Below are 26,052 nucleotides of genomic sequence, written 5' to 3' on the forward strand. Positions count from 1 at the left end.
AACAGCTGTGATTCAGTGTATTAACCACCAGATGGTGCCACGTGTCAACAAACAGAAACGTCTTCTTTCCTGTCAGTTGATGTTTCCTCCTGTCTTTACTCTCACAGACTTCAGGAGTTCTTTTACTTTCTCTTCATCCCTCGAGTCATTTCTCTGATTCACTCAGATGAAAGACAAAAAGGACTTTTGTCCTTTAACTTTATGACATCAGATGTTATTTTATCCTTTAGTTTCAGTGTTGGATCGTTTTATATCATCAGTGTGTGTGTGTGTGTGTGTGTGTGTGTGTGTGTGTGTGTGTGTGAATGAAAGAAGAACTCGTCATTTCCCCGTCCACTTGTGTGACATTTACAGTGAGAGATACCAGTTTATCTCCTGACTGTGGATGGTTTCATACTCAGGTGTCTCAGAGCAACTGCCGCTGATGTCTGCAAGTTCTGAAATCAGATGAGAAGAACTGAAATGTCACGACGAGGTGTGCGTCTGAATTCTTTAAACTGAATGAGTTCATCAGGGCTGGACTGGGTGGGTTTATGTAAAATAATAGTTAATACCATGAGAAACTTTTCTTAAAGCTTTCATATTGTCCTCATGTCCACCTTTCCATGTCTCTTTTTTAAACAGCTGCAGTTCCTCCAGTGTCCACTAGAGTCTGTCTCCTGCAGTGAGTCAGTCCCCATAGAGCTCTATGTTAAAATGAACAACTTTACAGCTGCAGTTCCTCCAGTGTCCACTAGAGTCTGTCTCCTGCAGTGAGTCAGTCCTCATAGAGCTCCATGTTAAAATGTCTAACTTTACAGCTGCAGTTCCTCCAGTGTCCACTAGAGTCTGTCTCCTGCGGTGAGTCAGTCCCCATAGAGCTCTATGTTAAAATGAACAACTTTACAGCTGCAGTTCCTCCAGTGTCCACTAGAGTTTGTCTCCTGCAGTGAGTCTGTCCCCATAGAGCTCTATGTTAAAATGAACAACTTTACAGCTGCAGTTCCTCCAGTGTCCACTAGAGTTTGAGTGTCTAGTGGTTGACGTCCTGGGAATTGAAAGTTAAAGTCTCACAGCAGAACAGGGTAACACTTTATATTAAGGTGCGTGTAATAAGCTGTAATTAATAGGTAATAAGTCACTTATAAGACATTATAAGACCTTACTAGATTCTTATTAACACAAATAAGACTATATAAGTGTTAAGCATAATTAAAACACTTATAGGCTCTTATTAGAAACTAACAGTTTATATACCGCCATAAACATTAATAAGATGTTTATTAACATTTATAAGACTTTATAAGGAAATATAAATCCTATAAAGATTAATAAATACTTTATTATGCACTTATTAAGAGCTAATAAAGCTCCTCTGCAGGTACTGGATCTAAAGTGGGAACACTACTTACAAAGATGATTAATAAATACTTTATTATGCACTTATTAACAGCTCAGTGGGAACAGGGTCCAACTTTCCAGTAAACGAAGAAACAGAAAGGACGTCTGTTGAACTTCAACTCAAACAGTTTTTGGAGAGAAAAAAATGCTACTACAAATACAAGTATTATCTTTAACGTTAACTGTAAACAACATTATGAAAACATTTGGTGTGTCATAGCTACCAACATATCTGATCAAATTCAGGGAAAAAGCATAGCTGTTTTTAACCCTGGTATTGACAAAAGAACCAAATTATGTACTTGAAAACGTGGAACTTCCAAGTGCACCAGAGTTCGGTTTGCCCTGTGAGAACGCAGTCCGAACCAAGTGAGGGAAGTTAACCAAAATGCAGTGCATTGTGGGTTAAATTTGGTCACCTGTAAACGATGTCAAATAGGTTTGCTGAGTGTGGCTAACGTTAGCATCGCTAACAACAGCCTTCAGTCCTCCTTACAGGTTAAAGTATTCATGCCTGTGCTAAATGTGGTCACAACTTTTTCTCCATTTTATAGATCAAACTACTGCCAAACTGTGTAGTGCTATTGGATGCCCTTCTTCCACTGTCCTGTTGTTTACTTTCAGGTCAAAGCGCAGCATTAGGCCAGATTGCAGGCTGACTCAGGCAAGACTGATTCTTTATTGAATCAGTCTTTTGTTTTGGTGTCATGGTTTGGTCGACACATCTTTAAAAGATAGAAATGGTAAAGTTGGCTGATTGGTGACTCACAGCTCTACGCAGCATCCCTGTTTATTGGACAGTTACAGCGGATAGCTATATACCTCTATGTTAAAGGATGACACCAACCCCTTTGCACAGTTATTTTCAGCTTCTTTCCTGTGGACGGAGGTCCAAAGGTGCAGAAGAAAGTCTCCTGCTGCTATCACTGAACTAAACTAGCTGTCGCGATATTTGCACAAACAAAACTAATTTCATCCGAGCAGAAGGAATATTTCATTTATTCAGGCAAGTTTGACTTTTTGTTTAACATTCGCTGTTCTCCACTCCAGCGGAAACACTTCTAAATACAATCTGCAGTCCATCCTTAAAAAGGGCCATTCCAACAACTTGAAGCACAGTTAACAAATACAGTGAGTAAAACACTCCCTTTTCTTGGGCTGACACGAGGACAACAAAAATACAAAAGGACAGACCTTGGAGTGCATCTTCAAACACAATCAGTTGAAATGTAGAACACTTCATTTTCTGCAGCATGAGAAGTTCACAGCAGGATGAAGGTGATCTACAGATTTTGATCACAAGGACTGGGTAAGATAAAACAGCACTGTAAAAAAAAAAAAACTAGTTATGACTTTAAAAAGTTAGTGTCTGGGTTGCCTTAAAATGTTAAGTTACCTGAACTTAAAAAAGATAAGTTGAGATAAATTTGTGATTATTCCAAATAAATAAAATGTTCTATAGTCAAATAAACTCGACATCATTATCTAGTTGAGGCAAAATGCTCTTTCATTTTCTTTTGACTTGAAATCCAGAGTTAAAATATTTCATCAAAAGTTGAATCCATCTAAAATATTGAGTTAAATGAATTAATCAATTTGAACTGAATATATATATTTAAGTCAACTTAAATCAGTTCAGCGTATACATTTTTAGTAGGGCTGGGCAAGTTAACGTGCTATTTTCACATTAACTAATTATTGCAGTTTTTATCATTTATTTTCTTATTGTAAAAGTCTGTTGCTCACTGGCTTTTATTTAAAGTTCTTCCAGACGGCGCAGTCGACAGAGCCAAAGTTATTTGTAACCACTGCGAAGTTGAATTTCCTTATCACCGGAGTACTTCATAAGTACTCCAAAGTATGTTGCAGCCAGAAACTCAGGCGGACGCTGAAAGGTCGTTTCACTTGTCTTCACTTTATTGAAGCGTTTAACAAAGACCCAGAACCTTCATTCACTCTGAGTCTCTTCAGCTGCTCAATAATCACTACGGGGTTCTTGCTAACTCCGGAGCATCACAACAACAACAACACTCTTCTTCTCTGAACTCCTGCATGTCACTGTCACTCACAGACTCCACCTAGTGGTGTAGATTATGCAGCACATTTAATTAATAACATGTCAACATCAACTGCTTGAATAATGTTGCAGTTCAGAAAAAATACAAATTCAATACAAATACATTAACATTAGCAACTTTGAAGATGAATTCTAAAGAATTTCAAAATGACAAGTACAAGTAAAATTAGTCCCGACATTTTCATTATACCTCTTAGCCTAAAACCTTTCTGGGCAGTTTTTTTTTTTAATATAAGAAACAGGATGACATTATGTCCTTGCAGTGGCAATAAGCTTTAGTTTTGTATTTATTTGCTTTGATTACATTGTTTAAGTTGAGAAGTACATTTACATTTGCACCTCTACTTCCTCCGCAAGCTGAAGAGAGCACGAGCCCCCCCATCCATCATGTGCTCCTTCTACAGAGGCACCATCGAGAGCATCCTGACCAGCGGCATCACTGTGTGTGAGCTGCACTGCTGCCAACCGCAAGACCCTGCAGCGCACAGTGAAGGCTGCTGAATGGATTGTCGGTGTCCCACTCCCCTCTCTTCTGGACCTCTACGGTACCCGCCTCACCCGCAAAGCAACCAGCATTGTGCGTGACCCCACCCACCCCTCACACAGCCTCTTCAGCCTCCTGCCATCGGGGAGACGGTACCGCAGCCTGCGGGCCGGCTCCACCAGACTGGGAAACAGCTTCTTCAAGTCTGAGTCCCTGCAGACCAGAGTTTGGAATTTTCCACATCGTTAGATACATGGAAAGAAATGTCAATCTTAATGTTTGTAAAGTAGTTAGCACAACTGTCTAGGAAGGTTGTAGAAAGGCAATTCAGCAGATGAAGATTTTCCAAGAGGAGAGTATTTACTTACAGTGATTAAACCAACACATGTTAACTTAACAAAACAACAAAAGTTTAATGTAAATAAGGCAACTTACTTCATGATTAAATCAGAATAAGAAACATGTTAAAGGAAGCACTTCAATCAATGTGAACACTAGTGTGCCAATTTGTAAGTGTGGAACTGCTGGGTTTTTTTCAGATGCAAGCAGATCAAAGTCTCTCCTCCTCCAGTGGTTCAAACTGGAGTGTTGTTGCTGATAAAATAGTTATCCTGTTTTGATCAGAGTTATCCAACCATCCTGCTGCTTCTGGTCATCTCAGTAAGTTCCTCTGTTCTCTGACTCACTATTTGTTATCTGTCAGAGGCCTGTATCAGAAGGTTCAACAAATTCTCAGGCTGTGTTTGAAACATCTACTATACTTGCATACGTACTGATTTCTCTGGCAAAATATTCAGTAGAACATCAGACCAGTCTTCACTGACTGTTTCCCACAATGCAAAGCGCCAGGTCAAAGATTGAAAAGACGGACAGCTATGGTACCAGAGAAAATAAACAGGGGAAAGCATCCAGTGTGGTTAAGTATCCCATGTCGGAGGGGCCAGCCAGCCAGCAGGCCAACAAAACCCTCTAGCAAAAAGCCAATTTGTTATTTATGTGGACTTGAAGGCCATACTAAACCCATCTCAGCTAAGATGACACAGATGTGCTTAAAAATGACTTTTATATTAAAATGCAGAACATTGATGTTAATGGAACCATTCTTGGGGCCTTGCTTGACTCTGGCAGCGATTAGACACTGGTACACAGGAAGTTTGTACCACCCAACAATGTCAGCAGCAGTGACACCATCCTTATCTGTTGTGTTCATGGAGATGAGAAGCCTTATCCAACAGCTGACATCTACATTAAGGTAAAAGGTCAAACTTACCTTTTGAACATTGGGGTTGCTGATAATCTGCCTTTTGATGCTGTTCTAGAAAGAGACCTACCAGTTCTTTTTGGTTTGTTGGAGCCGAAACAAAGCAGACAGTGTAACGCTGTGGTAAACAGAAAGCAGGCCATGCAATCTAATGAGCTACTTTTCAATAAGGAGTGGGAGACCACACCAGGGAAGTCTCAGAAAAACCCACAGACAGAGAAGACACAAGAAATTCCAAAAGACAGTGATGACACTGCCAACCAGCACTGAGCCAGAGTTACCACTAGAGTTTCAAGTTCCAGGTAATATAAGTGATATGCAGAAAACTGATCTGTCTTTGGTCTCTCTTTTCCAGAAAGCAAAGGAGAAGCAGCCAGAAGCTGAGTTGGACATCGTAAGTGATGGGAATATCCTGCAAAATGGCATCCTCTATCGTCAACAAGAGTCAGCGTTGCAGCTAGTGGTTCCCCAAGCAGCTTGAAACACCATACTTGCCTTGGGGCACTCGGTTCCCTGGGCTGGCCACCTGGGCCCACAAAACCACAGCTCGCATTAAAAACCATTTCCACTGGCCTGGCCTGCGCAGACATGTTGCTCAGGTTTGTGAAAGTTGCCCTCAGTGCCAAATAACATCTGCTAAAACACCCCCCAGAGCTCCACTTCAAACACTACCCATTATTGGAACCCCATTTGATCGCATTGGGATGGACATTGTTGGTCCTGTAGAGAGAACGGTTATACGCTGGTTATAACAGACTTTGCTACCGAGTATCTAGAAGTCTTTCTACTAAAATCCATCCATGCTTTCTGTTTGGTACAGTTCTTTTCAAGGGTGGGCTTCCCTTGTGAAATATTGACTGATCAGGGAACTAACTTTGTCTACTCTGCTGTAACAGGTGTACCAGTTACTGGGTATCAGGAGCCTCAGGACTAAACTATATGTTACTCAAACGGATGAGCTAACGGAGCGCTTCAACCAGACCCTGAAACAGATGCTCCGGAAGTTGGTAAATGACACTGGTACAGACTGGGATCAATGGCTGCCATACCTACTTTTTTGCATACAGGGAAGTACCCAATCCTCCACTGGTTTCTCTCCTTTTCAACTTCTGTATAGACATGAAGTTTGGGGTCGTTGGCACTGTTGAGAGAGATCTGGGAGGGTGGGATCTGTTAATGTTGTATCCTATGTCAGCCAGATGAGAGAGCAGCTGGAGAAAATGGGTGAGCTGGCCCAATCGCACGTGGCGGACACCCAGCAGCAACAGAAGTCCTGGTACGACAAGCCAGCCAGGCAGAGATTCTTTGACCTTGGACAGAAAGTGCTGGTGCTAACAAATCTGTTGGCTAAATGGCAAGGACCGTTCAAAATCCTAAAGAAACTTGGGACAACCAGGTATCGACACCAAGGCACTCGCGCTCAAATAGGGTACTTCACATAAATCTCTTAAGAGTGGGTGCCGTGACCTGAGAAAAAAACAGAAGTGATGCTAATTAGAAGTGTGCTGGATGAGCAATACCTGCCTTTCTAGTGACCTGGTAGACCATGATCTCGGTAACCAATCAGACAGCCAATGGCTTCAGGTGAGATCTATCTGTAATTCAGATGTTTCCCAGGAGAATCCTGGGAGAACAAATATTGTTGAACATGACATTGTTGTTAGAGAAGGTGCTTCTGTGAGAAGTTTAACTTGCAGGATCCCTGAGCACCTGCTGGCCTGACTGAGGAGGGAAGTTAACCTGATGCCTTCCCTGGGGATCATCGAGACTTCAAAGAGTTAGTGGTGTAACCCAATGGTGCTTGTAACAAAGAAGGATGGAAGCATAAGGTTCTCTATTGATTTCAGGTACCTGAATTTAATTTCTCTCTTTGATTCCTATCCAACACCAATAATGTATGAACTGCTTGAAAGGCATAATACTTGACCACAATAGACCTCTACAATGGTTATTGGCAGATTCCTCTCACCGATTGGTCACAGGAGCTGACAGCCTTCAGGACACCATGGGGCCCTTTCCATTTCACAGTAATACCATTTGAGTTTCACAGCGCTCCAGCAACTTTCCAGAGACTCATGGACCAGGTAATTTGTTATTTCTCTGGTTTTGCTGCAGTATATCTAGATGACATTGTCATTTACAGTAACACATGAGAGGAACACCTGCAAGCTGTCTTGGATCGCCTTCATTCTGCCTGGCTGACTGTCATCCTATCGAAGTACCTAGGCCACGTCATCAATGGGGCTGTACGTCCTCAGGTCAACAATCCAGGCCATAGAATCCTGTCCCCTGCCACAAACAAGGACGCAACTCCAATCTTTTTTGGGCTATCAGGCTTCTATCACCGCTTCATACCCAATTTCTCAAACAGGGCAGCTCACAGACTAGACTAGATCCCGGAGGCCCAATCAGATCCAGTGGACAGGTGTAACAGAGTTAAAATGCACTTTATTTTTGAGTACAGTTTACAATTTATACTGGAGATTTCGTTTATAATTTATTTCTGTTAAGTATTTGTGAATTTTATCTTAACGAGTGTTGGTACGTATTTTCATGGATTCATTCATGATAATTTTGTGGACATATCTTTAAATTGTGTCAACTATCTCACAGTAATTCTACTTTTGGGTCTGTGAAGCGTTAACCTTATATGGGTGAAGCACCTAAGTAGTAGCAGATCTATAAATGGATAGGAGCCAACTATATGTTGTCAGCAACTGTTTGCTAGACACAGAGTCTACATCTGTTACATATACAAATCAGTGTCATGTCATCTTTATTGTTTTATAGTGATGCACCCAAATGGAATTTGTGGGCTGTACCTTCTAGCAGAATATAAGCCACACTGTGTGATGAAGACTTGGCCATTTTGCCCATGATGGCCACTTTGTCAGTGACTGTCAATGATTGTGAGATCTTGGTCAGCGATGGTCTGCACTTTATCAGCCATGTGTGTTGTGTTTTTGTGTTGTCTGACCATGGCTGAATAAATCTAAGATGATCCACAGTCTGTTTCACCATTTCATAATTGTCCATCTCATACAGAAATAACCCCCACCTAACAACGAGTTATGTATATTTACTGTTATTTGATCAAATTTATGTTTCCTTTGAGAATTACCTTTTTGGCACTTTGCAGCTTCTGTACCTCCTGGGTTACCGTAGCTCCTTCCGTCTGTCCCTCACAGTGCCGTTTTGCATTGCTGAGGATAAGTTGTATGTAAAAACGTTGCTGCATCATTACCTTATTTACTGTGGAAAGTAAGTGTTGTAATGTTTATTTTATAAACTGATAGTAATATGATGTTAATCAGTCATTTTGTTTAGGTTTTGAGAGTTTTATATCACTTTGGAGACTGTGTGAATGTAGCGGTTTTGGCACGAATTGTGTAATATCCTACAGCGCCTGTGTCACGTTATTGACGTGCCGCAGATATTCTCAGTTGAGATAATATTTATTTTGCATGTGTAGGAGCAGAGGTGCAGATAACAAATGTCCAGAAGGCACATTGAATGTTCTCTTGTCTTCTGCAGAAAATAAAAGCTGGAAAACAGTCAAAGTCTGGTTTTCTTCACCACCCCCCCCCCCCACCCCCCCGACCACATCCGTTACACAGAGACGGCAGTGGCAGCTTTCAGTGATATCCAGCAATCACTAAGTAAGCAACCTCTTCTGTAACAGCCCAAACTTTGACAAACATTTTCTTCTGCAAACTGATGCTTCTGACAGGGCTTTGGTAGCTGTGTTACTCCAGGGACTTCAGGATGATCAGCATCCAGTCGCCTACATCAGCCGGAAACTGTTCCCCAAACAGGTTCGGTATTTGACGGTGGAGAAGGAGGCACTGGCTATCAAGTGGGCCCTTGATTCCTTCCGGTACTACCTTCTTGCTCAAGAGTTCACCTTGGAGATGGATCACAAGGCCTGTTTGGTTTGTAAACTTGGTTTTCTATTTTTGGGTAAAATAAAAACTTACCTTTTCTTTAAACTTACTCCTGTGTCTCGTGCCTTACTGCTTGGTCCCTCACAGTCCCCCACAAGAGAATCCTTCTCACCAGGGTAAGAGTGTTTATAAGACACACTACAAGTGAAGGCCTGTGTCTGGTCATGAAATGTTTGTCTGATTTCACCTATGGCTTAGATGATGTCACAAGTTGTAATAATCCCAATGGATTTCATTACCTACTTAAAGATGTGGGTTCTTCTTTTTAGGCTTTGGTAAAGAAACCATCCAGTGGTGACGAGAAGACGTACCACTATCTCCTCACACAGTAATACGATGGAAAATACGTACACCCATTTTTCTGCCGTATGTACGTTTGATAAGTGAGGGCCAATATGTGTGTTTTTGTCAACAGGGATTCTACTTAGGTAAAGGATGGGTTTTTCCACATTTCAAACTTTGCCTTATTGTTGACCAAATGAAACATTATTATTTCTTTTAGTCATCACAGCCATAGAAAAAGTGGATGTAGGATCTTTGAAAGAGGTTAGACCCTCTTCTGTTAAGGTTATTTTTTATTTTCTGATAAGCAGAACTTGAATCCCACCTCTCTACACATTCAGCTCCAGCCTCAAATCAAGATAGACTTCTGCTCCACCAATGATTACCACATCAAGGCCTGCAGTACAGTGGTGATGTTCAGTCTGGGCCATGAAAACACTTGGTGAGTTATTGTTTTATTACAGCGCTTTAAAAAATAATTTTCACTGGTGTATCCATGAATTAAACTGTATTGGAAGATATCCTTGCTGCCTTGTCCATCTTATACCTTTATCACTGATGTTTTTCTGACTGCGACTGCATTTTAAACTGGCTTTAGCTGTAATTATATTTACTGTCAGATAAAATCTGCAATAAAATTATCAATATTTTCTTTTGTATTTTGCTGTTTTCTGCACTTTTCAAGAGTTTCTTGTTGTGCAGATCTTGTTTTTACTTTCATTGCCTGCTCAATAACTACTCAAGAATGTGCTTCATAGAGGCTTTGCCCAAGAACAGGTACTTAACTTTATTTGGATGCATTTCTTTGTTTCTTCTTTTTTGTGAAATATTTCTATTAATAGTTTGTGTTCAAACTATATTATAAAATGCCCATTGTTTCACAAATGCTCATCTTCTCTCCGGATGCAATCATAAAACATTTAACCAGTTTCCACCAGTGGCGCTGCTCTGTAGTGACCCCGGCTGCCTCGTGCTAAGAACTCAAAGTATTTATAAACTTAATCATGTTATCGTTTGATGTTGATGGTTTTTATTTTTTTATGGCTGCACAGGTGAAGAGCCGAAGACAAATTTCTCACTTTGTGAGACAATAAAGTTAATTTTAATCTTGATCTTAAAACCATCCCCTGCGACCACTTCTGCTCCCCGCACTGTGATATTGTTTGTTCTGTTAAACGAGTTTTTTTTTTTTGTTTTTTTTTAGGTTTTAGCATTTTATTCATGTTTGTTTAGAAGTATTTTTTTATTTTTAAAACAAATAAATTCTGTTCAATATAAAAAATTTATGCCAGTTTTCATTAAGTCTATGATTATTGTCTTCGGTGGTTAAACTGTATAAGGGGCAACCGCTGAAATCTGCATAAATTTAAAAAAAAATTGCGATAAATTCTGACTATAGCGCTGTGATTGTTGCAAATCCTTTCATTGGGATAACGATGTCACTGAATTTACTCGTGCAGCCCTATAGCCTACCCTGACCTGTTTTTATTTTGTTCTTTTTAAGGAGGATTATTATGATTCCAAAGAGGTAAAGAATCTCAAGTCCCTGGAAGAAATACGACTGCAGACTTGTTGTTTACAGTTAACGTTAAAGATAATACTTGTATTTGTAGTAGCATTTTTTTCAAAAACTGTTTGAGTGGAAGTTCAATACAATTCAATTCAATAGACCTCCTTTGATTCTGCATTTACTTGAAAGTTGGACCCTGTTCCCACTGAGCTGTTAATAAGTGCATAATAAAGTATTCATTAATCTTTATAAGGATTTATATTTCCTGATAAAGTCTTATAAATGTTAATAAACATCTTATTAATGTTTATGGCCGTATATAAACTGTTAATAAGTTTCTAATAAGTGTCTTACAAGACAAAGGTTTTAATTATGCCTCTATTAACACTTGTATAGTCTTATCTATGTTAATAAGAATTTATTTAGGTCTTATAATGTCTTATAAGTGACTTATTACCTATTAATTACATCTTATTACAAGCACCTTAATATAAAGTGTTACCCAGAACAGAGATCTGAGAATATTTAATGAGGTCTGGTGCATCCTGTACGTCCCTCTGAGTTTGTCTTACCTGTCCAGTCATCTCCTGTCCTCTGATGTCTTCACTTTAATGTCCTTGTTTCTCTATTATACTGCCTGCTCTGTCTCCTTGTGTCCTCTTTTGCCTCCTTGCATCCTGACCTCATCCTTCCTGCCCTCCTCTCTCCTCCTGTCCTCTCCACCTGTGACTCCGCCCCCCTCACCCTGCAGCATTGTCCCCCTGAGGGAGGAGAGTGACTTTGGGCCGGTGGTGTCCCCCATGAGGCGAGGCAGAAGCCTCAGCGAGTGAGTGTGCACGCTCTCCATGTCCGCCTGGCCTCAGAGAGCAGAGCGCCTCCACTTTGTCTGAGACTTTGTTCTTTATTAAAGTTTCAAAAGGAGCTGATAGTTCATGATTTAGAGGAATGATGCTCTGATGATCTTTAATAATGTAATTTAATAAGCAGTGGACAAAAGAGTCCTTTGGTCGAGCAGCAATTGTTGTGTTAGCATGCTAATGTTAGCGCTCTTTAGTTAGCTCATAGCTTCCCAGTGCCTGTGTCCTGTATCATAAATAAAACAGGAGCGCCTCCAGAGACACATCTCCACTAACGTCACTAACGGATTCATACCTTCATAATATCCTTCTCTGACCTTCATAATATTCCTCTTTGGTGGTTTCTATTTTGAGCTCATTAGACATGTAGTATTTGGTTTTCTTGGCTGAGGAAAGTAGACCAGACGTAGCCTGAGGGACAGACTAGCGAGCTCCGCCTCTCCCCTCAGGTGAGACCTGTCGCCGGGAGGAAACCAGTCCCAGCTCATGTTTCATCTTTCTGTCCTGTCTCTGACAACAAGTCATGTTTTTTTATGATAACGGGGACAGTGGCTCATGTTGGCGCCGCCTTGGATACAAACCAGGAGGAAACGTGTTTGAACATGTGTGTTGTGGCTGCTGCTTATTTCCCAGCATGCATCATGGTGGCTAGAAGATAAGAAAGGGAACCTGTTCAACCTGTCAGGATTCAGACACAGTGACATGTTTCACATTGAGTTTACACTTTGTATTAAACTCTATTTACACTCTGCTGAGCCACTCTGATGTGTGATGTCATCAGCCTGTGTGTGATGTCATGAGGAGCTCCTGACTGTGACAGTGAGATGATAACTGTGTTTGACATGGTGGGGTGGGTGTAGTCCTGATAGAGGATTAAATGGAGGACCAGCCCAGGGCTTCTCTCAGTCCTGCTTTCAGACTCTCAAACATCAGAGAGAAGAAGTGAGACACTAACCGGTCCTGAGAGTCCCATTAGCCCCTCAGTCCTGTATGTGGGTTCAGGACTCTGTGAGGACTTGGATCAGGTTTAGGGAGCGATAACACAGGCAATCTGTACCGTGCCGTACTCGAGCACGATTGGCCCCCCCGCTGCCCCATTCCCCCGCTACACAGCACCAGGACTTATCGTGCCTGAGCACCATGACCTCTTGTACATAACGTCAAAATAAAGCACATGACTTTATGTTATTATGAAGAGTGATCAGTTTAGTAACAGACTCTCTCTCTCTCCCTCTCTCTCGCTCTCTCTCTCTCTGTCTCTTTCTCCCCCTCCCCCTCTCTCTCTCCCTCTCTCTGTCTCTGTCTCTGTCTCTGTCTCTGTCTCTGTCTCCCCCTCTCTCTCTGTCTCTCTCTCTGTCTCTCTGTCTCTCTCTCTCTCTCTGTCTCTCTTTCTCTCTCGCTCTCTCCCTCTCTCTCTCTCTCTCTCTCTCTCTCTATGTCTCTTTCTCCCCCTCCCCCTCTCTCTCTCCCTCTCTCTGTCTCTGTCTCTGTCTCTGTCTCTGTCTCTGTCTCTCCCTCTCTCTCTCTCTCTCTCTCTCTCTCACTCTCTCTCTGAGCTGTTAGTATCCCAGGAAGGTGGAGGCATCCGGGGCCAGAAAGAGTCCAGTCGGGTCACTGTCACAGGCTCCGAGACCAAGAGACTGATATGACAGGAAATCATCTGACCAGTCGGAGCAGCTGATTGGGCTGTGATCGCCCATCGTTCCTGAGTGTTCCTGCAGTTGTAACGACGTGCAGGAATACTCAAACAGTCCAACCTGAGCTCACTCACACCTCCTCTTTTCAGAGTGTGATATGAAGTGTGTGTGTCACCAAGCTGTTCTCTCTTTCTGCTGAAAGATAAACATGAGTGTCGTCTGCAAACAGTTGAATCATTTCACTCTTTTCTGTGGTTCTCTGTCATCGTGTCCTCCTGCTCCTAAAGAATGAAAAGACCAACAATGAAATCTTTGTTTGACAGATGACGATGTGGAGTACGACGATGACTTCAACAGGTAGGACTGACCACATGCTGGATCACACTTCAGGGTGCTGAACGCTCCAAACAGATGAGGAACAGGATCTCACTTTGTGGGACTGCTGCTGATCATGCACCTCTTTGTATCGTCAATATTTAATTCTGTACAGTTTGAATGAGCAATATATCCTTTTGTTGTAACAGGTTGTTTCATGAATGATTATTTGGATATGATCTCATTGTAAGATCTTTCTCTCTCTTTCTTGAGGTTCTCGGATTCGGATTACTGTGCATTAACAGTGCAATAAAGCTGGTTTTATTCAATGCCTCACACCACCATTTGTTGGGGTTTTATCTAGTCAAATTTAGTTATATTATTAATATTTATATTTAATAATTTATTAATATAAATAACACTGTTATTAAACTATGTTTAATTGACTCGGGGGCACCACCCTGAAACCAGGGGAAAATAACTGTAATTAATAAATTGAAGGCGTGAAATCCGTACACAAAGCCCTTGCACCCAGCTTATATCACAATGCAAATACACCAGTAATCACAAACTGCTCTCTTAAATTATAACAGAATTTATTTAACAAAGCAACATCAAGTCAATCAATGAAACTCAATCCAATAACATCTGTACCAATCCAGTAACATCTGTACCAATCCAGTACCAACGCGTCGGGACATGAGTCATTTCTAAAGTGAAACCATTTACAGAGAGAGAGAGGGCGGGTTTCCCGTCTCTCAGTTCATTTCAAATGAGCTTTATTGGCATGACAGATCAACAATCCATGTTGCCAAAGAAGTACAGAAAAAATACAAATAACAAATGATAACAATATATACAGTAAACAAATATAACAAATATGAATTTAAAAAAAAACATTAACAATAATATGAATCATTTTTTACAGTGTATTTCTATGACACATTAAGTGTATTTTGTCTTAGTATGTGACAATCATAAACATATTTAGCACATACACATACACAGACTTTTCTCTCCACATAGATAGAGCAGCTTCTGATGATCAGGGAGATGGAGAAAGTCAGGATATTTATTATCTTAAATCCTTATATATGTCACAGTGTAGGAGGAAGTGAGATTCTGTAGGAGTGTTTTTATTTCTCTCTTCTCTGACTTTGATTTTTCACTCTTTGATCAAAAACTCTCTTTTTCTTCTTCTTTTTCTTTTCTTATTTACCTCTTCTCTTCTTCAAGTGCGTAGGACCCTCTTGAAACCCAAGGAATTATTATTTTTCTTCTTCCTCCACTTTAAACGGGTTAGGGTTAGGGTTACAAAACAAGTCAGTGGAAGTCATTGTCTAATTTCAACAGGAAGTCCGGTATGATTTTCTGAATGTCTAAAAAGTCCATATTTTCACCGTTTACAGGGTACCTGTTTGAAAGCATCCGCCCGAGATCGTTTATCTGAACAATTCAAGTTTGGTGTCAAATGAAAGTAGACAAGTTGAAGAATAAAAGTTGTGCTCAAATCACGAGGTTTCGAAATAAGGCGTGGCCGTGGCGTGATGTCAAAGTTTGATGTCGTTTTTGGCATCGTGCCAAAAACAGTAAATGCTTATAACTCTACTATACAGTGTTCAATCATCACTCAGAAATTCATGCATGACAAAGAGCCCACCTTGAACACATCCATGATTTAATTTTTTTAATTAGTCACAGCGCCACCTGTTGACAACAGGAGGTCACTCCGTCTGAGCACTGTTTCCTTTGCACTAGCCATTGCTACACAGTTGCTTGTATCTCCCTCAGAATCACTGTTGACCATCCAAAGACCTTGGCCATACGACTTTTACAAGCACAAAGGCCTGCGTGAAAAGCTGTTCCCTTACGGACGCGTTGCTCGCCATCAAACAGGAAGTAGTTTTTTCACAGGCTTAACATAGTCGTACAGACCCAAAACTTCAGACATATAATCCTGATACTAAAGTCAAACATCTTATATTGTTTAAGTAAGTGGGTGTGGCTTAATGGCTCAGTGGCGCCCCCTTCAAATCTTCAAAATGGCCTCCCCATAGAGGGTTTTTTCATGTACATTCATGTAAATTGCTACGCATATTAAGCTTGTCAGGACGGACATAAAATCCTCTTGCAGCGTTTCAAAAAACCCAACAGGAAGTCTACACATTAAAGTTGAATTTCGCAATAATGGCCCAAAATCGCAGATTTCAGCCTTCCTATTTGAACAAACTTGTTTGTGGGCGCTGATCTGATCAACGCAAACTCAGTATCAGTGTGTTCTAGACAGGCTCAACATATCTCGTTGTGCTCTGCACGTTACTTCGTCAAAAGGCGTGGCTGTTGTATGCGTTTCAACTTTTTTGTGCGTTTTGGCAACTTACCAAAAAAGTAAATGCTTATATCTCAGCTATGCAGCGTTCAATTATAGTACAATTTCTCATACATGATACAGGGCCCGCCCTGAACACATCCATGATTGACATTTTTTGCTTAGTCACAGCGCCACCTGTTGACAACAGGAAGTTACTGCTTCTCAATTAGCATTAGCCAATTTTAACCATAGCGCCCCCTCCTTCAAGGAGTAAGTACTACATCCTATATACTTTGTCTGATCTAGTTCAAATTACACCTATATGATCAGGGTTGGCCTCTGAACACATAGACATAACAATAGTCAACTTTAACCATAGTGCCTCCTACTGCAAGGACTAAGCACTACACAATGCTCAATTTGCTCCAAATTTCACAGGTATCATGACAGTGCCAGCCTGAACTGCTCTACGTAAACATTTTCTGTGATCTTCATTACGTTGCCTATTTCAACATGCCAGTACTACCACTTTTTCACAAATCGAACTGCACGGCCTGCTGCTTAGTCACGTTTCACTGTTGCTGCACTCCCGCAGTCGCGACCCACCCTGACATGCACTGGGGTGTGAGGGCCCTTCATCACCACTTGCAGTTTTAATTTACCTCTTTTTTTTCTGTCCTTCTTTGAAGTGTTGTTTCTCGTAAAGTCTCAAAGTCCAGAGAGAGCCCTGGTCTTCAAACAACAGAGGAGGATTTATGAACATAACTGCTGACTCGGCTGCAAACAAACGCTGGCATACTCTTGATTAAATTTACCGTTCTGCACACAGAGAGATCTATTTCTTCATCCCTGGTTCACTGTAAGGGAATCTTTGTAACAGGAAGACTTAATGATTCTCCCCTGACCTACCAACTGTTGGTGTTTTACCACTTTGACGAGAAGTGTGATGGCCCTTGAGTTTTGGTTTATTGGTTTATTGGTTTATTGGTTTTATGACTGTTCTGTGATGTGGTGGTGTTGTTGGAGCAGCGAGCAGCACCTGAGCAGAGCAGCGAGCAGCACCTGAGCAGCGACCTACCGGTGAGCGTATTGCATCATTTCCTGTTCTGTTCTCCTCTGTACTGTGTTACTGTGTACCTACTCTTAGCCTAGCTTAGCAGTTAGCTTTACAATGGCTTCTTTATCTGTCTCTCCCTCTCCTGCTCTCTCCTGCTCTACGTGTCAGATGTTAAGTTACTCCTCGTCCTCCTTTAGTGATAATGATACATGTAAGAAATGTAGTTTATTTTTAGCTTTGGAGGCGAGGGTGTCTGAGTTAGAGAGACGGCTCTGCACCATTGAGTCAGAGTCATCGTATGCAGCAGTAGTTAGCCAGCCACCTGTAGCCGGTGCGGGCCGACATAGCTTGGCTTCCCCCCCGGTAGCTCCCGAGCAGCCGGGAGGCGGTGGCTGGGTTACTGTCCGAGGGAAGCATGGTCGAAAATCAAAGCACACGGTTACCCACCAACCACTTCACATTTTAAACTAATTTTCCCCACTCAGCAACACACTGAGAATAAAACTCTGATTATTGGAGACTCCATAGTCCGAAACCTGAAGCTAGCGCAGTCAGCGGGCATAGTTAGGTGTATACCCGGGGCCAGAGCGGGCGACATCGCATCTCATTTAAAGTTGCTGACAAAGACTAAAGGTAGATTTGATACAATCGTAATTCATGTCGGCACTAATGACTCCCGACAACGCCAGTCGGAAGTCACTGAGGTTAATGTGGAGTCAGTGAGTACTAAGACGATGTCGGACTCTGTAGTGTTCTCTGGACCCCTCCCAAATCAGACCAGTGATGACATGTATAGCCGCATGTCATCACTCAACCGCTGGCTGTCGAGGTGGTGTCCAGCACACGATGTGGGCTTCATAGATAACTGGCAGTCTTTTTGGGGAAAACCTGGTCTGCTAGCTAGAGACGGCATCCATCCCACTTTGGACGGTGCAGCTCTATTATCTAGAAACATAGCAGAGGTTATTAGTCCAAAACCTTGACAACAACACAAAGTTCAGACCAGGAGGCAGAGCTGCAGTCTTACACTTAGATCTGTCTCCCAGTCACTATAGCTGTAATTCTGAATCGAACTGTAGTTATACTATAGGTACTGTGTCTGTCCCCCGGCCCAGACCCGTCTTTATAAGTCATCCAAACGGCGTAAATCATCAAAATCTCATTAGAATCAAAACTACAAATACGATTTTGCTAAAAAATCAGAAGATTCACTGCAGACTTTTGAACATTAGATCCTTAGCATCCAAATCTCTTTTAGTGAATGATCTGATATCAGATCAGCATATTGATTTCCTTTGTTTGACTGAAACCTGGCTGTGTCGAGATGAATATGTTAGTTTAAATGAATCCACTCCTCCCAGTCATTTCTGTACTCATATACCTCGAGACACCGGACGAGGTGGTGGAGTAGCAGCTATTTTTAATTCTAGTCTTCTAGTTAACCCTCGACCAAAACTGAATTCTTTTGAAAGCCTTGTTCTTAGTCTTTCACATCCAGTCTCAAGAACCTTTCAGCCAGTTCTAGTTGTTGTAGTTTACCGCCCTCCTGGCCCATATTCTGAGTTTCTATCTGAATTTGCAGAATTTTTATCAGATTTAGTCCTTAGCAGTGATAGAATAATTGTTGTAGGTGACTTCAATATCCATGTGGATGTTGATAATGATAGCCTTAGCATAGCTAAGTGTAAACGAACCTACTCATCGTTTTAACCACACCCTGGATCTTGTTTTAGCTTATGGCATTGAAATCCATAACCTTACAGTTTTCCTAGAAACTCCTCTTCTATCAGACCATTTCCTTATTACTTTCGACTTTGTCCTACCAGAATTACCTCTGCTTAATAAAAATGTGCTCTCTAGAAGTTTATCTGATAGTGCTGTAGCTAGATTTAAGGAAGCTATTTCAGCTGCTTTTGATTCAGTACCGTGTTTCAACCCAGTTGGAAACTCTTATGATAGCTTTAGTCCCTCTCAGCTAGATCAGTTTGTTGATAGTGCAGTGGATTCGCTGAGAGTTACTCTGGATTCGATTGCTCCCCTGGAACAGAAGGTTATCAAACGGCAGAGAATAGCTCCATGGTTCAACCAAGGGGCAACCTCCGGTCTCGAAAAATGAAGCCTATGCGGAAGTACAAAAAACTGCAGTTCCTCGAGGTTCCTCTTGAGGCTGGCTGCAGAAGCGCCGGAAGTGCCATAAGCCCACAGCCAAAAAAGCCTGTTTTTACCACAGGAATCAACATGTTTACAGCCTGGTTCAAAAAACGAGATATATCTGAGAAGTTGACGGCCCCTTCTCCTCACACTGTGGGGGGGGGGGGATTTTTTTATAACTCATCGGATTTTATTCTATTAAGGAAAACGACTATGCCCATATTTGGTTGTGTCAGATTAGATTGACAGCTCTGCGCGCTGCATCTGTCTGTCAGGTCAGCAGGTCAGGAGGCTAACAGCTTGATCCGTCTGATTTCTCCTCTTTCTTACTTCGTTTGGAGAGTTTGTTTAACACATATCTGACAACATACATGGCTTGCTGTGCGGTTAACAGACCATACAACAAGTTGATGCTTCAGTTTTCTTCGGTAAGTGATATAGTAGTGTTATATTTACTGCTTACTCATGTATTTATATTTACGGACCTAGCTTGTTTAGCGTTAGCTTGTAAACCAGTCGGCTAACTGTGTAGCTCATTATTTACGGTCAATGGTTTAGAAATGTTTGTTGTTAAGATGTTGTTGTTGAAAATAATGAGTTAGTGTGATGTTAGAAGCTAAAGGTTCATCTCGGTGGTTATCTGATGTTATGATGAATGTTATACTCCACCTAAATGTGGACATTAAAACAAACTTTGTGTAGTAATTATCCGTCAGTAACATAAACTGAACTGAACCTAATGTGCTGTGTAGGTTATAGAGGATGACATTAAAGTTACATGGTTGATGTAGTGTCTTAAGATTTGAGCAAACTGTTAACAAATTTAAAAAACTTCACTTTGTAAGAGCATCTGTAACCATTAAGAACTATATTAATAACCAGATTAAGTTTCACTGAACTCATACACAGAATATAGCAGTAGAAATATAAAATATAAATAACATATGGAATGAAAATAAGATTTAAAGCACATAGATATAAAGTATAAGAAATAGTTTGAAGAATACAGCCATGTACTGAGCTCATGTTAATAATAAATGAGTTACTGTATGTTCTGTACTAAAGCACAGAGAGTTGGGACCTGTTAATGATTTAAATAATTCAGGTTATATTTGTTTCATGATGAAGTACTATCCACAATAAACTGCTTAATTTTTCCTCACATAATCTGAGACCATTTGATGTGGAATATCATTGTGTGAGTGAGAGAGCTGAAAACAGCATGATTACAATAATGTTTATCTTCTTAACTTTGAATAGATGTTGATTACCTGAATACTGGACCTTTGTTGTCTGGGTAGTACACTGTTGAATTTATAAATGTGCTCTTACACACAGATGAATACAGAAAAATAGATGAGAACAAACAAAATGATTTAATGAATAACTGATTTTTTCTCTCTTTCTTTGCCATCCTGAAGACCTCTCACTAAAAGTCCATGTTCTCCTGGATCCATGTCACATGCTCGAGCTTCTTCTGAATGACTTTTCAACAGTCAAAGTTCTGCTGAGAGAAGATGGCCAGCAGATAAGACAGCAGTACATGAAGGAGCTCCACAGGCTTCAGGAGGAGGAGGAGGGTTTGCACCTTGGAAGACTGTATTCATGCTGTTCAAATAAAAATAGATCTCCTCCAAACAACTTGCAATCAAACTATTTTCTTCCTATTTTAAAACCCTTTGTCCAGTTTAGATGGGAGAAGTTGATATTATGTGATATAGATCTGGGAAGACTACATTTCTAAATCATTTTTAACTGTTTTTATTCACAAGTTATTGATCTTATTTACTCTCCATGTATCTTGATTTAAGAATGGGGCTGTGTTTAAGGGCATCATTTTGCAATGACTCTGTTCCATCCCACTTTCAGAAATGAACTACATTAGTATTTGGTAAAAAAATAAAAGGTTGTGTAAAAGTAGACTTCCTTCCCTAAACTATTGAGTTGAGCATTAATGCACATTTTAGTCTTGTCATTTCAAATCTGAAATGTATACTCATAAGTAGACATAAAGGAGTGCATTTATACAGAAATATTTATTTAATCTGAAAAACAACATTAAAAAAAGTCTGTTTTTACAGCAGAGATGAACATGTTTACAGCTTGGTACAAAACAAACAAATAGGTGTGATTAGCTCATGTCTCGATGGACACACACTGTACGGGGGGGTGAATGTTTTGATGACTCATCAGTTTTGATTTGATGAAGAATAAGAGTTATTCACAATAAGGCGTGTAGCTGACCTGATTGACAGGTGGGCGCGGTGTAACGGTTTGTCAGGAGGTTTAAAACCCGCCTCAGCTCTCAGCCTGTGGGTGACATCACTCAGGCCATCCGGGGGAGACCTCCCTCACAGCGAGCTGTTGAAGAGAAGCAACCGAAGTCCACCCCAGAAGAACCAACAAATACAGATGTTGTTGAGGCTCAGGTTTCTTCCTCTGTCTCTGCAGCTCTCTGGGCACCTCGATGGACCAGTCACCAATAATCCACACTGTGTCTATAGGAGAAATACAAAGGTGTTCAATTAATGCCTCAGACAAAATGTACAGTTAACTACATGTGACAGCTCAGGCTGTTTTTTTGTTATGAGCCACATCTGCAGGAATAATATTGAACAAGGTAGCTGCAGCTCCTAATAATAGATGCCAGTCTTAAACACTATTATTTCTAATACTTAAAGTTTTTGGTGTGAAGCTGACACTGTCCACAGACTCCATGACTTCACAGGTTCAATAGAAAACAAATATCTTATAATAAATACTAAATAATTATTTTTCAGTTGTCATGTTCACCTCATCGCTGTTGACATCAGTAAATATAAAACACAGACATTCCTCTTTTTGTCAGAACAGTAACATGAACTGTATGCTTTGTAATATTGATTTCTTCTGGATGTCTCATATTTATTTACAGTCTATGGATAAAACTTTGTTAATGTATTTCTCTGCTAACACTGACAAAGTCTAACGGCTCTGACAAATAACTAATAACCATAGTTGTATATTTAAAAAAGTGTAGTTTTAAGACTTTAATTAAATATTTGGGTTGAATATAATTAGTTTTAACTGTGTTGTAGAAAAGTTAAATGTTAACTTACTGTTTGTAGAGTTTTCTCAGGACGAGCAGGAATAGTTGATGATAGCAGCCTAGCCGTTAGCTATGCTGTGAAGTGGACCACTAACGTTGAGCTGAATGGGCGGAGTTAAGTCCCGCCGGTCCCGCCTTACTGCTGTGGTTAGGTTGATCCGAAGTTAGGTTGAGACTGCAAATCCAATATGGATGCGGCCGTCGATTGGACTCATTTTCTGCCTTACAATCTTACAATCCTGAATTTACAATCCTAAAGTTGAAGGATCACATGAGCTATTATGAACTATTATGGACTATTGAATGTTTTAATTTATGTTGATAATGTATGTAAAGTATTTATAATTCCTGTCTTTTTGGCCCCATTGACTGTATGATAGGTAATTGCTTTGCTTTAGTGTAAACAATCAGGGGCCGGTATGCTGTGGCCGAATGGCCATATGAATTATTTACAGTTAAAAAATAGAAAAGAGTCAAACATTAATGAATTTAGAATTATTTGTTTATATTATTGTTTATTCTAGCTTATTTTGGTTTTACATTTTGTCAACTGATTTGGGGGTATTTGTGCGTTATTTCTCCCTCTTGGGGGCGACCTGGGGTGAGACTGAGGGTGGGGAAGCAGAACAGTTTTTTGACTGCAAAGGGCCGGTTAGGATATACGTGATATAGCGATCTGTTTATTTTATTTTGTGAAGTTTAGTTTTTGCTGAAAAGTTTTCTTCAAAGTTGACTTTGGATCCGTGGCTGCCTTTTGATATTATTTGATAGCGTGTTAAACCCGCTCAGCAATGGCTTACCTAATTGATTTTGTTTGAAGCCATCACATACGTACGGTGATGGAGGCCAAAGAGCGCAGGGAGACGTCTTTCATCTTCTCTGTTTCTCATGACTCAAATGTTTCTTTATGTTTTGTTTTCTCTCTTTGATTCCTCCTCGCTGTGTATTAATGCTCTGTCTCTGTTTACAGCTGGACGTGACGATGGAGGGCTCAGACTATGACTATGACAGCTTGCTAAACCAATCAGATTTCGACTATAACTGGACTGATTGTTCATATGACTACGTCTCACTGTGCTCTCACCAGACCAACCATTGGGTGGAGCGTGTGATTGTTCCATACATCCACTCCATCATCTGCATCCTGGGCCTCGTGGGGAACATCCTGGTGATCGTAACCTACGCCTTCTACAAGAGGACCAAGTCCATGACGGACATCTACCTGCTGAACGTGGCCGTCGCCGACCTGCTGTTCGTGGTGTCGCTGCCTGTGATTGTCTACAGCGAGCTGTCGGCGTGGTCCCTGGGGCCCGTGGCGTGCAAGCTGCTGCGCGGCTCCTACAGCGTCAACCTGTACAGCGGCATGCTGCTGCTCACCTGCATCAGCACCGACCGCTACATCGCCATCGTCCAGCCGCGCCGCAGCTTCAGACTGCGCTCGCTGCGGTACAGCCGCCTCATCTGCGCCGCCGTCTGGGTCGCCGCCTTCCTGCTGTCCGTCCCGTCCTTTTACTTTTACACCTCGTACGAGCCGTCCCACAGCAGGTACATCTTCCTGTTAGAGGAGGACCCGATCCAGAACCTCGAGCCGCCTCACTACGTCTGTGAGATCAAGTTCCTGGACATTGCCACGGCGTGGAAGACCAAGGTGGCGGTCCCCAGCACGCAGCTCGCCGTGGGCTTCTTCCTGCCGCTGCTCGTCATGCTCTTCTGCTACACCGCCGTCATCGTCACGCTGCTCAAGGCCAAAAACTTCCAGCGGCACAAGGCGGTGCGGGTGGTGATGGTGGTGGTGGTGGTGTTTGTCACGTGTCATCTCCCGTACAACGTCACGCTGCTCATCGACACAGTCAACATGTTCGGAGAGCCGTCGTGTGAAGAGTCGGACGCCTTGCTCACGGCCAAGACGCTGACGCAGACCGTTGCCTACCTGCACTGCTGCCTGAACCCCATCCTGTACGCCTTCGTGGGGGTGAAGTTCAGGACCCACTTCAGGAGGATCGTGCGGGACCTGTGGTGTCTGGGCAAGAGGTACATTGCTCCACGCCGCTTCTCCAGGACCACCTCCGATTACTTCATGTCCACTCGCCGCACGGTGGACGTAGGCAGCGAGAACGGCTCGTCTTTCACCATGTGAGGACGGGAGGTCTGACGGGAGCCTCTCTGTGAGGAGGTTCCTGGTTTGAATCCCCGTCTGACGGGAGTCTCTCTGTGTGGAGGTTCCTGGTTTGAATCCCGGTCTGACGGGAGCCTCTCTGTGAGGAGGTTCCTGGTTTGAATCCCCGTCTGACGGGAGTCTCTCTGTGAGGAGGTTCCTGGTTTGAATCCCCGTCCTTCAGGAGTCTCTCTGTGAGGAGGTTCCTGGTTTGAATCCCCGTCCTTCAGGAGTCTCTCTGTGTGGAGGTTCCTGGTTTGAATCCCGGTCTGACGGGAGTCTCTCTGTGAGGAGGTTCCTGGTTTGAATCCCCGTCTGACGGGAGTCTCTCTGTGAGGAGGTTCCTGGTTTGAATCCCGGTCTGACGGGAGTCTCTCTGTGAGGAGGTTCCTGGTTTGGGTCAGGGTCAGTTCTCTTCAATACGCAGATTATATGTAAATCACGCTCTCTTTGGCTCCTCCCCTCATCAACAGAAAACCACTAAAACAAACTTATTTAAAAAAGATAATAACCTCACCTCGCCCCCCCATAGGCACAGAGGCTGTAGTCCTCATCACTGCCGTCCTGGGTTTGAATCTGACCTCTCTCTCTTCAGCTGCCCCCCTTCCCCCCCTTACAGTAAAGTGTTTCAGGGCTTCAGTGTTTGACTCTAAGAGGAACAGCTGTGATTCAGTGTATTAACCACCAGATGGTGCCACGTGTCAACAAACAGAAACGTCTTCTTTCCTGTCAGTTGATGTTTCCTCCTGTCTTTACTCTCACAGACTTCAGGAGTTCTTTTACTTTCTCTTCATCCCTCGAGTCATTTCTCTGATTCACTCAGATGAAAGACAAAAAGATGAAAACAGTAAAGAGAGACACACAAACCCCCATTCCAATCTGCACATTGCACTTCGACACACTGACACTTTACACTGTTTACATTATTCTATATTCTATATTTTGTATATGCAGATATTTCTTTTTTTAATTTTTACATTATATTCTATTTTTACTGTATATATGTGTATTAGTAATCTGAGTGTTTATTGCATGGCCTTGGGGAACAGTCTTTACATTTACATCTGTATGAGCATGTGACAAATACAAATCTTGAATCTTGAGTCTTTTATTTCTCATATTTGTACAAAAACCTTTCAGTAAAGAAATGTTTCCAAACTGTAATTTATGATGGACTCCTTCTCCTCTTACAAACTCTTTATAAAACTCTTTAGTTCTTTGTATCAGAGCGCGTGCGTCAGTCTAACACAAATCCATTTTTCTCTTCTGTCATTAATTTAATCCTCAAAAGAAACCAGAGAGGGAGGAGTCAGATCAGACGACAACAATAACAGATCATCAGGGGGGGTAGGGTCAGATCCTCATGAGGACTAACGGGTCCAACATCTTCACGATCAGAGACAAAAACAAACAGGCTGTACCATCATGAAGTATTTCATTTACCCTCCGTCCTGAGGTGTAGTTTAATGATACTCAGACATTTTAAATCAATAAAAATGATTAAAACACTTTGAAGTGATCATCTGTTATTTACTCTGAAGTT

The 26,052-nt window shown here is 41.6% G+C and overlaps 2 protein-coding genes across 2 annotated transcripts; both read left to right on the forward strand.

Moving 5' to 3' along the window:
- The first annotated feature begins 16,738 nt into the window (after window positions 1–16,738).
- Window positions 16,739–26,018, forward strand: LOC110003760 (C-C chemokine receptor type 6-like). Its single transcript, XM_020659317.3, has 2 exons — window positions 16,739–17,138; window positions 23,325–26,018. Exon 2 carries the CDS (start codon window positions 23,337–23,339, stop codon window positions 24,489–24,491), a length of 1,155 nt encoding a protein of 384 aa, XP_020514973.1. The 5' UTR covers window positions 16,739–17,138; window positions 23,325–23,336; the 3' UTR covers window positions 24,492–26,018.
- LOC136182699 (uncharacterized) lies at window positions 17,147–21,302 on the forward strand. Its single transcript, XM_065963567.1, is given in 3 exon segments — window positions 17,147–17,602; window positions 17,605–19,694; window positions 20,688–21,302. Coding segments are annotated over 2 exon segments (867 nt in total). The 5' UTR covers window positions 17,147–17,229; the 3' UTR covers window positions 18,099–19,694; window positions 20,688–21,302.
- Window positions 26,019–26,052: the final 34 nt, after the last annotated feature.

The sequence above is a fragment of the Labrus bergylta genome, chromosome 15, assembly GCF_963930695.1.
Source record: "Labrus bergylta chromosome 15, fLabBer1.1, whole genome shotgun sequence".
NCBI lineage: Eukaryota > Metazoa > Chordata > Actinopteri > Labriformes > Labridae > Labrus > Labrus bergylta.

Excerpts from the sequence above, each read along its gene's own strand:
- LOC110003760 (XM_020659317.3), top strand. The coding sequence starts at position 23,337 with ATGGAGGGCTCAGACTATGACTATGACAGCTTGCTAAACCAATCAGAT.